Source organism: Struthio camelus, chromosome 2, assembly GCF_040807025.1.
Source record: "Struthio camelus isolate bStrCam1 chromosome 2, bStrCam1.hap1, whole genome shotgun sequence".
Lineage (NCBI taxonomy): Eukaryota > Metazoa > Chordata > Aves > Struthioniformes > Struthionidae > Struthio > Struthio camelus.
Genome location: NC_090943.1, coordinates 15,601,672 through 15,614,753, shown reverse-complemented (window position 1 = coordinate 15,614,753; position 13,082 = coordinate 15,601,672). Strand labels below are relative to the sequence as shown.

Below are 13,082 nucleotides of genomic sequence, written 5' to 3'. Positions count from 1 at the left end.
AAGTGCCTCATAAACAGAACAGGTCCTGGCTTATCTCTTCTGATGTAGTATGTTTTAGTCCTGACTCTGCTTAGTCAAGCTGAATAAAACTGGACAGAAAGTAAGACCTCTAAAAAATAACTTGGTACATGAATTAACTTTGTTGTCGTTGAACTGACTTTTTGTTTCTTGAATTCCATGTTCTCATAAGATAATATGTCACAGCATCATAACATGATATTGCCTGAAATTTTGAAGAAGGGATTTGTATATATACTTTTAGTGACTTCTGTGTCCGTGGCTTTTCAATGTGTCTTTTCGGGAAACTTGCTTTAGGTTTCAATCTAACAAATTACTTACATGTTTTTCCTTGTGCACTGTAAGAAGTCTGGCTAAGACAAAAGGAATTACTCTAAAGTTAAGCTGCTACGTCATTTGGGACTGTGTTTCAGGTCGCTGGAACCCATTACACTTCTTGAAACAAGACTGATGTCTAAAGAGAGACCTTTAGAAATGTACAAAGGCCGAAAGGCGTAGGGTCTGATCCCAAATGAAAGCTTGTAGAAGATTTTCCAAGACTTCAGTGGACCTTGGGCTGAAACATGGCAATGTGTAAAGCAAAAATTGGAGTGAATCTTTTTGATAACTTTTTTGTCTCGTTTTCTAGAAAATGAGGCATTATTGGTCATTACTTGTTTATCCATCTGTGGTTCCCTCTTCTGCTTTCCTCCCATCACCTCTGGGTTGCTTTGTGTAACTAGTCAATTTTGACTACCCTTGAGTGCATGATAGAGATCTCAAAGATGATCGCATTGTGAAGTTTTGTGGAAATAAGATATTCTTAAGCACTCTAGCAAGTCTCATCCCAGCTGAGGGAGTAAAAGGCTATGTAGAATGAGGTCGCATAGGGACTCCAAGCAGGTGAGAAGCCTTAGCAAGAGCTCACAGCCAGTCGAGAAGACATCCAAATCCAAGGGAAGCCAGACTCAGTTAATTCGAATTGCCGTGAAGCTAATTTCTGACCATAGTAAAATACACAGAATGTGATGCGATATGACTTGCAGCTAGTGCACAGAGAGGCTAAGCATTTATGAAGTAAGGGTGCTATGTCAGTGACTTGAAAACAAGAACATTGTAAATATTATCTTGGGAGAAATGGTCTCTCCCCTTTCGCTTTTTGGGTGGAAAGGTGACTTTATTCAGGAAGAACTGCTTGCTGCATCTCCCTCCTGAAGCTGCCTGTGGGTGCGAGAAGTGTTGCAAACGCGCCCTCTGCTGCACTCTGCCTAGATGGGCTCGGCAGAGACGCTCTAGTGCACTCGCAGACGCTAATTGAAGGCTGTGAAATGAAGGAAGTGAAATAACTCTTCTGCCTTCAGTTAGCTCTGATTTGAGAGTAGAGGGACAACGCGATAACAGCGTTCAGTTGTAGCTGCTGCAGAGACAGCAAGAACAGAAAATAACGTTCTGTTTCCTGCGGGTACAGACAAAAAGGGAGTTGTAGAAGCGGTGGAAGTTAGTGCTTTATGGGGGATGGAGAGTAAGAAACCAGTGTAACGCCTTATGTAGTCTCAAGTTTGATTTTAGTGGAAAAATGAGTCAAGCACCCGCTTCACTCGCGAAAAATTATTTTCAGGCAGCATTTTACCTGTTCTTTTTCTCCTGCACACTTGACCTAGAACTAAATTGCTTCCTAATATTCTAAACTATTATCAATCCCACACGTAAGTTTTTGCAGAGAAACGATAAACGAATTAGAGTATCCCTTCATGTTTCCCACGTGTTATTTGATTTTAACATTCTAGCTATTCCTGTTTTTCCCAATGCCTCCTACCATTGTTTTATTGGTTGACTTTTTGCAGGTTTTATTGTGTTTAGATGTTTAATAAGTGGTAAAAGACTACGCCTATCTTGTTTTGGAAGGAACGCACAACTGTTGGCCAACTTGCTAAAAAACACACCAGGCCAGAGCGAAGCGAAAAATCCACGAACCGCAAAAAAAATGCTTAGATAATTGATGGATGATTCATTTTAAAAGATAAGTTTTGGTGTTACAGATTTTTTGAGGCCAGGCAAACGTGCCTTCATGGTATACAGCAACAACAGCGTGAAGAAGTAAAATGGGAAATTCTTTGGTTTTCTCTTTTTATTGTGAAGGGCCACAGTTTACTGTAACACATCAGTGATTTCAGTGAGACTACATCTGAGGAAGATACTGGCCTTTTTATGTAAAACTACAAGCATCTGGCCTAAAATCCTTGCTGATGAGGAATTTCAGGATATTTTGAAGTAATTTTCTCAGTCTGCTTGTTGGTTTTAATTTAGGGGCTCAGTTCTTTTGAAGAAAGTGTTTATTTTCAGTGTAAACGGGCTTTGAAGCAGGAAAAAAATTCACCTTCAGATGTTGAGATTTAAGTCTGTTAAGCACCAATAAGTACATTTTGTGGTCGTGAATTCCCAATAAACTTTGAGTCTGCATGCTCTGTGGGACATGTGCTGTTGAGTAAGAGTAGAAAATATATACAGTGGTCTCTCTCTTAATTCTTAATGGACTCTCAGTGACCGGAGTTGCAGGGATGCAATAAATAAAAGATGGGATTGTAATCAGAAAGTCACATGGATGCATCTGTCCAGAAAGTATCCAGTTCTGACTGGTACTGTTAGACCACTCGCTTTTCGTGATTGTTAATATTCCTATCAAACCTGCATACAGCAAAATTCTTAAATTGAATACTGGGTAGGTTATGCTTGTGAAGTTGTGTCAGCTTTCCTGCTGACCTGGAGCAATGAAGATCTGGGAGAGAGAGCAAATAAAACCCATGAAAAGGAGTATTGTTTTTTTCTGAATTTGTTTGTGTGTACTCCTTATTGCTTTCAGAAATCATTGGTAGGATTTCTTTAGGAAAGCCTAAAGAAATAAAGTGAAGAATGTATACATTAACTAAAGGACAACTGTAAAAATAGTGTTGCATTTTTGTGAACTTTTATAATGTGGACAATAAAGGAGGAGGAATTAGTTAAATGAAGTGATTACAAGGATTAACGTGATGAAATTAAGGAAAGGAGAGTAAGCTGAGCTGATTTTATCATATTAGAAGATGATGTGCATGTTGGGTTAAAAGCCTTGTGGTAGGGAGAGCAAAAGCTATGCCTCTTGGGCGTTGAAAGCTGCATGTTTTAGTGTTCTTTGTAACGTGAATTTCATAGTAAATGTGAACTTCATGGCACGATAGTTCCAAAATTGCATTTCTGCAGTTGTTTTGAGCACCCCACACACGAGGGGTATTTAGAGTTTTAACAGCACGCTCTTTGTGAAGGTTGCACGTTGTCATGTTCAGATAATGGCACTACATTTCTCTTGCTTTGCAGGGACGCAGACGGAAGAATGCTCTTAGATATTTTTGATGAAAACCTTCATCCCCTTTCGGTAAGTTCATCTACCTCTTCTTCCCTTTCATGCGAACGGGCTTTCTGTCTGCCTGCTTGTGTTATTTCAGTCACCTATTTGGAAATATTTCTTCCTTAGAAAACCGAAGTGCCACCAGATTATGACAAACATGACCCGGAGCAGAAACAGATTTACCGCTTTGTTCGGACGTTGTTCAGTGCTGCTCAACTGACTGCTGAATGTGCCATTGTCACCCTGGTGAGTGTCAGAGATGACAGCAGCTCTCCGACAGACCCAGTTTTGTTCTCAAAGCTTAATTTTGTATGTTTGAATAGCTCTAGGTGTTGCCAAGAAATTTGTTCTCACTGTAGAGACCAAAGACATTTCTTGATGGGAAAAAATATTACAGTTCCTTTTCTTGAGGAACGTGAGGGAACAAAAGAAGATATTGGATAACATATGACACAAAAGCCACAGTTACGTCTTGCCCTCACAGAGTGATAACGTTACAGGCCACCAGGGTGACTAATAGAAAACGCAGGTGGCATAAGCGGTCCGAACATGAGGGAATGCTAAAAGCAGAAACGCTTCCACTTTTGTCAGGTTTACTGTGTTTCATTGTAGCTCCCAGCAGATGCTCAGGGACAGCTGTAGGTAATTTAATAGCGTTAATAAGAATGGATGGACACAAAAAGGATTGGGTGAGTCACTAGAACATGTTGGTGACTGCTGTTTTTTACATGCACTGTACTTGTCTTTCAGGACCACGTCATCGGACTGAACCATTGCACTCAAGGCTGAAGTTTAGCTACTTAAAAATAGTACAACACAAAAGAGGGTTCACATTTTCAGCTGGTGTGGGTCATCATAGCGATGTGGATTAACAGAGCTAAAGTAATCTCCACCAGCTGAGAACTTTTGAATTTTCCTGAAATTTTTGTCTTACCGACTCATACAAACCAGTTCAAGTTTCAGGCACAATTTTGGCTGTGTTCTTGACTCAGGAACAGGATTTTCTTTTCTTTTCTTTTCTTTTTTTTTAAATAAACACTATGACATGTGTGTTCATAGCAGCTTTATTATACACTTTAAATATAAGAAAGAGTAATTGGAGAAGGTGAATTTTGAAGTCCAGATCTACTCATTTCCACTGTTAGTATTAGAAGCCAAGGGAGAGAGATTAGTTGGAAGGCGCTCTCCTTCAGAAGTAGTCAAAATGAATTGTTCTGGCCAGTACAGAACAGGAATATGAGAGAAACAGGGCAAGAAACACCCTGCAGTGCTCCACCTCTGCATATTGAAGTTATTCTGCCTAGTTACTTGACCCAGCAATTACTTGTTTTCTGACATGACGTTTTTGTCTGTCTCTTTTATGTAGTTATACTAAGTACTTGTCCTTATTCTTTTTTCTTTCTAATTGTTTTCTGCTGGAGGCAAGATGTGTTGTGGAAATCAGTACATTTTTGTATAATTCATTTACTGTCACGTACGGTGGAAACTTGATGTAGGTGTCTGTTGTTTGATCTTAGATTGTTTAATCAGTGAGGGCACTCTTTAGTAGAAAGAAACAAGGGTTGTATTGTATAACAGTATCTTCCTGTCATTGCATTTTGTGGAAAGTTCTTGCCCACAGATGTTGTTAACTTGGACATGTATTTCCATATCTTTCATTTGTACTTACTTCCTTGCCTCCTGTGGTTCTCGTGTAGTTTTCCCAATGCAAGTAACTGTTTTTAGTGTGACCTGCAATTAAGTATAGATATTTTAAACTCATTTGTTATACTGCAGAGGCAGTTTCCTTAGTTTTTAGTGTTTGAAATACTAGATGACTTGGGTTTTATACCTGACACTGTGACACTTTGACACGTATAATCACCACCAGAATTAGTCCTGACACTGTGACAAATGGATAAATATAAATATTGTATGATGTAGTTCTCAAAAGAGCCATTCAGATGTACGCAGATAGACTTGGTGCAGGTGATCAACATGGCTGTAATGCTATTCTTGCGAATGTTGTGAGGGTAATGGCAGCATGACCCTTCTTGAACCTGCAGAACAGAAAACTGAGGGGGAGATCTCATCAATGTATATAAACACCTGAAGGGAGGGTGTCAAGAGGATGGAGCCAGACTCTTTTCAGTGGCGCCCAGCGATAGGACGAGAGGCAACGGGCACGCACTGAAGCACAGGAAGGTCCATCTGAATATGAGGAAAAAATTCTTTCCTGTGAAGGTGCCTGAGCACTGGAACAGGTTGCCCAGAGAGGTTGTGGAGTCTCCATCCCTGGAGATGTTCAAAAGCCGTCTGGACGCAATCCCGGGCCACGTGCTCTAGGTGACCCTGCTTAAGCAGCAGGGGTTGGGCCAGGTGATCTTCAGAGGTCCCTTCCAACTTCAACCGTTCTGTGATTCTGCAGTTCTCTTCAGAAAACTTTTGATAAGTTTGAGTTTTTTGATAAGCTGCATTTTAGAAGTACGTATTCTGTGGTTTTGATCTCTTATTCCTCTGTACTCCTGGATCCCATTTCTTTATTTGTTAGTGTCATTAGGAGGGGCGCCGAGAGACAAATGATACTCTTTCGGAAACGTTCAGTGTGGACATTAATCTGTTAAAAGGAATCAAATCCCTTCTGCCACCACGCCTCCTCCCCCAGTCTTAACTACAGTTAATACTGGTATTTGTGAATCCTCCAAGTGCTTTCAATTTTGATATCCTCACTGGAGGAAAAGGGAGTAGCATTCACTGTAGAAGCTTACGTTTTGCTGTAGTCTGGTCATACATTGGAGAGTCATCTGATACCCCTGTCTGCCACTCGTTCCCCTGGGAGGGTTGCCAGAATGCAGGAAACATATCCGTGGAGAAGCAGATCGCAATACATTTTGAACTAGATACTGCAATTATTGTTTTTCTTTCATGCTAATTATTTTGAACAATCCTAACCACTGCTTATTATTACTGCCCAGGCAACCCAAATTATTACCGTGGATTAAGAAGTGTAGCTGAATGTACCTGCTGGGTTTATTTTTTTTTTGCATGCTATTAGCAAGGTAGAAGGAGCAGTTACAGTTGGTTATATAGCAGTCTGTATGTTCAGTACAGGAGCTGTGCAAATGTGAAACTCCGGACTGTTGGATAAGCTAGTCTTCGGCAAAAAAGCAAGCATCGTGTTGCTTCAAAAAGTTAATTAAAATATTCCAATTAAAGCCTCCAGTATTACAGCAAAATCAATTTATAATTAAACAAAAAATTTAATTTTCACACAGCCGCCAGCGCTACCAGGAGATTTTCCATACTGATAGGTGAAAAAGTAAACTCACAGACTGAAACAATTAAGTACTAATTCACATTACTTATTTATAAAACAATACCTTAAAACAATATTAGTTGTAAGAATTGTGTTGCTGATTAAACAATGTAAGTAATGATTTTTGTCCCAGTGAATAACTGAGCTATATTCTGCCTGGGACCTAGCTTTGTGAGAAGAATAATGCGTGTGTTTCTCCTGCCAAGTATTCCCGTTTTTGCTGAAACTGAGAAATCCTTGTTTTCTTATCAGCCTTCTCTCCACTCTTCTGAAGCTCCATGTTACATCTAACTGACTTATACTGACAAATTCTGTTTATGTTGCGCTATTAATTGAATAGCAAATACAAGTGTGAATATTAGTGTGATCCATACCAATAGGAAAACTTTATAGTGCTTGTGTTAGATCAGAATTAGATGTTTATGCTTTAATGTTTTTTTTTCTGCTTTGCATCCGCTTGACTTCCTGAGCTTTGGGCAAGTAGGCCAAGTCTAAGGCACCTAATATACTTCAGTATCTGTAAGAGTTTCATAGTTTCAGAGAGGATAAATTTTACATAGGAAAATATGTTATAGACTCTGACCAAATATATTGATATCTAAATATATACAGTGCGTGAGGTGAATTATTTCTGTGAAATTCAGATGAGTGTATTTTGAAACATGTTACAAAGTTCACACTCACTGTGACTGAGAAGATTTGAAATAGGGAAATTTGAATTATGTAAGAGTAACTTCTCCTTATAAAAAGCATGGATTTAGTTAATCCAGCCAGGGGTTCCCGAGTTGTTATTGTATTCTCCGGTCAAGTTTTCAGCAAGTAGGTAGAGAGGATCGTGCACTGTGAGGAAAAAATCACAGAATTTTGAGGAGATTTTTGCTTTCTGTGTATTTGGAAGAAGGGCGAAAACCTGGACTTCCTTTTCAGGAATATCCTTTAATTGGTGTCCTTTCACTGGAATATTTTGACTTTCAAGTGCTGATAAAATCTCTTCAATGACTGTTTTTGGAGGGGGCATATTTTAATTAAAGTATTAAAAATCTAGTATTAATTTAAGGAAGGCAACACAAAAAAGTGATCAGAGTCCATAGATTTAATTTTTGGCTTTAGATCTATGTATGTTTTTTCTGAGAGCACTGGTCACAGCAGTACATAAATGCTAAAAGAGAACAAAGTGAGAGCTGTTGACCTGGAGACTTAGTGTGTAATACAGTCTGCCTAATTTAGATATTTAAATTAGACATCACTTCACAGAGTTGGAGGCACCTGATCCATAGCTGAGGTGTCCCGTTCAGCTTGCCCAGGATAACTGAAGTTCACGTGCAGCTAGTGCAAAGGAAAAGGTTCCTCTAAAAACCTCACAGTACAGCATGGAGAGGAGCGAGGGCTTTGTGCCCGTGGCCCAGGCGCTTGCCGGGGCAGAGAGTTCAGGGTTCTGCTCCCTGTTCTCAGGGCTATTGTCACTCTTTGGATAATTTTTTGTGTTATGTTTTGATTAGGTAGTCTAACAGAAAACATATACGTGCTCTAAGGAACCCCAGTTCTACTTTTTCCTTTTTCCAGCCTGGGTAGTGACCTACATCCAAGCAGAGAACTGAAGGGGTCTTTTACCCTGGCTACTCCTAAGGGTGGTGACAGACTTTTGGAGGGTAGCATGTGTGGAGCTTCCCCTTGAGCTGGGGAAGGGCTTTGGTCAGGACTGTTGCTGATTGCTGTTGTGATGGCCTGACTTCTTCAGGAGCGCTGGACAGAATTTGGCTCCCAGTCTCTCTAAATCTGGGTAGTACATGAGGTGGTGCCTGTTTGCCAATGTATCCCTTGATGTTTTAGTCTGTGCAAGCAATGAATGGTGATCCTATCAATGTTGCCTGATAGCTTGAGCGCATTTTACATGCATTATAGATTTCTTAAAGCAGGAGTAAATTTGGGGTGAACCTGGAAAAGGGTGAATTTCAGTTCCATTAGTGTTTCCTATAAATACCTGCAGTGCTGCTTTGCAATTGTTTGTCACAAAAATAGGAGATTTTTGTGAATGCATACTTAAACTTTTTCAACGTTTGCTCTTAGAAATAAAAATTGGATACATTTGCAAGGGCTGTGATGTCCTTTTCTGTCACACGGGTGACACCAGACCTTCCTGGAACATTTTGGATGCCCAGCTGAGCAAATGCAAAGCACAGTTATTTCTGAGGAGTGGTGGTAGGGAACTGGCTGATTGCTTAGAACAGAAGCATATGGCAATTTAGTGGTTGGGTTGCAACTGAAACTTTGAGTATGTGGGACCCACGACCAATTATAATTTTTCCATACACATTTCTTTTTTCAAGTTTCAAGGCACTGTGACAATATCACAGTCAAATGAAAAGTTTTCTTTTCAGAAAGAAAGGACTGTATTTCCTTTTACTTCTTTTTGACTGTTGAGATGGAAACCCTGTCTTTGTTAGTTATTCTAACAACTGATAATGCAACTGATAATGGGGGTGATCTAGTGAGTTCATATGAAATTAAATGGGAAGGAGAGGGAGTTGGGTTGTTGCAAATATACATTTGTTTGTAGGCTGTCAGTTATAGAAATTAAAATGCCCAAACCATTTTCTCCTCTCTCTCAATATAAATCTTAGAGTTAATAACTTAAAGTCACTAAAGTGTTGCTGGTAAAATAGAGATAGAATTTGACATAAAGCAGTATAAAAACAATATGAGAAAAGATCAAGCCCAAAGTCTGTGATGTTAAACAATCCCAGCTGGTGGGAAATAAGACTTTGCTCTTGCTGCTGCCTCAAAATTTATGAGTTACGAATTTCTCTGAGAAAACCTGTTCCATGGTTTTATGAAGGCATATGAAAAGAATTTTATGGGATATTGGGTAATTAAACTGCAACTCCAGAGTGGTAAGAAGCGTCAGTGGGGTATTAGAGGCTAACGTTGAACAGCTTCAAAATGAAGTAACAGATAGGAAGAAAACTATTATAGGAATCTCATGGCAAGATTTTGATAAAATGTAAATGATCCTTTGGATCAGAAAACGTTGAAATGAAATAATCTGACGCTTTCATGTTTGGACTATCTCCTTGTGGAAAAAAAAATTAGGAAAAAAAAAACCTCCTCCAGTATTTAACTTTTCTTTCTATTTGAGATTATATTGCATATATAATATGTTATAATATCCTCAGAGACGGAGAAAATGAAATGCTGCGTAGCACCGATTAAAGTTGAACTCCTCAATGCTATAGCTGCCGACAATGTTGGATATTGTGGTTACTATGAGGCACTCTGGAAGTCCAGGATGGATTAACACAACTGCATATAGTCACCACTGGTATTAGTCCTGGCTCGGCGTTGGCCTTGTTGGAGCAGCACTGCTGGAGCTTGCATGGTGTTGCAGATCTGGTCAGCCCTGTCCCACGTTACAGTTCTGCGTCAGAATAAATAAGTGCTCTGGGGCTAGTGACGGCTGAATGCTTCTGCATCATGCAATTGCAAGTCCCAGACCTGGGAGTTAAGATCAGAGGCATCCAAAATAGCTCAGCATGGAGTCGTTTCAGGCCTGGCAGACTTATTAGCTCAAGATACATGCTGAACCAAATCAGTTCTGCAGCTCTGCTGGACCTGAAATGGTTTTGGAAGCTGTTTAACTACATTCCTGTGATGTATACCTGAGCTAATGAACCTTTCCAGACTCCAAGCCAATTTGGGATTCCCTGTACTGTGGAGTGGTAATTTTATTTAATTAATAGAATTAAATTCTCTTTAATTCAGATAAATTAATTCTTAACAAAGCCAAATCGTCTGGTTGGTTTCACTTGGGATTAATAATTTGCTAGTATTCCAAGTGTAAAGGTCAGTCATAGCAAAATCCTAATGCAAGTCTGTGGGCAGAGATGGAAAAGAAAAATGAAATCATTGTTCTGAAATCTTACCTCTGTGCAACACATCTTCTGAAATGTGCACAATTTTTTAAAATGTCTCCAGTGACGTGCAGGTGTCATCCATGAAATCTTTTTAAGCTCTCAATCATATAAAAACTTGTGGCTCATTCCCAAGCGCAGTAGAGACTAATAATGGAGTCATCGGACTGCGAGGTATTGAGATTTTAAATAGAAATGTATTGATGGACTGATGTCCATTGATGTTTTCGACAGCAGAACTGCGTTTTCATTTCAGCTAGGAATTGAAGTATGTAACAAGTGAGTTTTGAAAACTATAGTGTGGTTTTATATCAACTGTGGCTTATACTTGCTCTTTTCAGACTGAGGAGAAAGCAGGATTATATGCTGTTTGACTGAAGCTACTTAAGAGTTTCTGCTCGTGGTACATCAGTAATCTCAATCCTTTATTTAAATAGTCTTGCTATCAGTCTGTAAAAGTCTGTAAGCATAGAGCCATGGGGATGATGATACTATTAGGTGAAGGTGGATTTTGAAGCTATCAACGTATTTGAGGAGTAGGTTTTGAATTAAGTCAGAATAAACCTGTTTTTGGAATTCAGCTCTTGAATATCTATTAGGTATAAGTATTAAGGGGTTTGGCCCAAAAACCTGATTTCAGAAGAGATGCTGAATTAGTCAGGGGAAAAAAAGTAACATTAGGATGACAGTTTAAATTTGTTTAAAGCTTTAGTTCCTTTCCTAGGCATGGATCCAGCTGTTAAAAAAGGGGGGAGGCAAATCATGACATTTATTTGAACTTATGTCATCTAGATACTAAGAACTCTTTTTATATTTTATTAGTTCTGGTTCTATAACAGAATACCTACTGAAATAATCAGGAGGAGATGAGGATTTCAGACTTCAAAAAAAAAAAAGTGACATTGTTTCTCCTTTTTTTTTTTTGTTCGGTCTTTTGAGATATAGCTGTATTTCTTCCAATGTTCTGAGAAACAAGTTACAATACTCTTCCTGAGTGAGCTTTTAAAATTCAGCTTTATTATTTGATTTTACAGCAGCTAGTTCTAAAGCAAATGTAGATGTTGTTTTGCTTTTGAAAATTAAGCCAGGGAAATTCATAACAACACGTTAATATATTGAAGTACATAGTACATGCTCCCAAGTCTGCTTGATACAAACCCCATATTGAAGAAATATTTGAGAAGCTGTATTTAAGACGCTATTCAGTATATAGAGACTTAGTTGCATAACTAAGAAGAATACAGATGGCATTTCCTATGTCACGATTACCGTGACTGGGCCACCATTTTCAGTGTTTTTCACGAGGTGGAGTGTGTCTGCCTGTGTGTGGGAAGGCTCATTTGCTTTTGCCAGCAAGAGAAGGTGGTGCTCTCCCACCAGCCACAAGTTGGTTTGGGATGAGTAGCGTAGTGACTAACCACCCACGAGCCGCCTTCTTCAAACGGGCTCAGGGCCAGGTGGCCAGCCCTTCTCCAGAAGTTTATACTGAATCAGCGCATTTTTGAAGCAGCTAGAAGCATCCTCCTTCTCTTGCAGGCTGTTGCAAGCGTGGCAGACTCAGCCTTTCCTTTTTACTCTGATGTCCCACCAAGCTCAAAGTCTTGGTCCTCAGCCTGTTCCAGTGGCCAGGGCATAGTTACGTTGAAATGCACCCGGAAGAAAACAGTGATCGACAACTCAATTTTCAGGCGCAATAAACTTTCTTACATGTGTAGAGGAGACAGCTCACTTGGCTATGTGTGTACTACTTCTGTGAAGACGCTCTACTTAAGTAGGTGCTCCAGTTCAGGCTTAAATTCTCAGCCAAAGGGCTAATGCCATCCAGTGGGGCCAGAGCTCAAGTATGTACCGGCTTTTCTGCTGCCTAAATTTCCTTGTCTGCAGAGTCACCTTGTTTTCTCCAAACTAGGGCTGGAGAGAGCTAGAAGGTAGATTGCGTGTGTAAATGAGCGGGCTTGATTGAAAGTTGAAGAACTAAACTAATGTGACCAGCATAGGTATCTCTTTAGGAGGCAAATCCTAGATTACTGTGAATTTGCACTTATCTGGGGGCTGCAACAAAGTTTATGAAACCTTGCTCCGAGGACAAGTCTTATTCTTTTTCTGACTTCTCTTACTTGAATGCATACACTTAAAACCCAAAACTAAGTCAGGGAGGCCAAAGCAAGTGAACAAAACAAAGTGCTCTCTTTTAAGGCATTTTCAAGAAAGGAATGTGAAATGACACTAAGTGCTTTTCTCCTCACGAGGAATTGATCATCTTCAGTTCTGTCAGAAGTTCCCGGCATCAGTCCAGCAAGCAGTGATGCTGAAGTTAGGCCCAAGCTATCACCAAGCACCCAAGAGTGATTAGTGGTAACCCTCAACATGCTATTGGAAGATGCTCAGATATCATGATAGTACAGGTGGCATAAGAATAGTGCCTTCTCAAGTTCCTATCTCATTCTGAAAGCTGATTTCTCAAGCATACACCAATGGGAAGGTAGTAGCAAGTTTACGC

At 39.7% G+C, this 13,082-nt stretch overlaps 1 protein-coding gene across 4 annotated transcripts in view; it reads left to right on the top strand.

Annotated features, from left to right (window-relative positions):
- Positions 1-13,082, top strand: part of CCNY (cyclin Y) — a 133,214-nt gene that overhangs the window by 103,985 nt on the left and 16,147 nt on the right. For all 4 annotated transcript variants that reach the window (XM_068934337.1, XM_068934336.1, XM_068934338.1 and 1 more), the window contains 2 exons: positions 3,349-3,406; positions 3,506-3,625. In XM_068934337.1, coding sequence (XP_068790438.1) covers positions 3,349-3,406; positions 3,506-3,625 — 178 coding nt within the window. The remainder of the gene's footprint in view (positions 1-3,348; positions 3,407-3,505; positions 3,626-13,082) is intronic.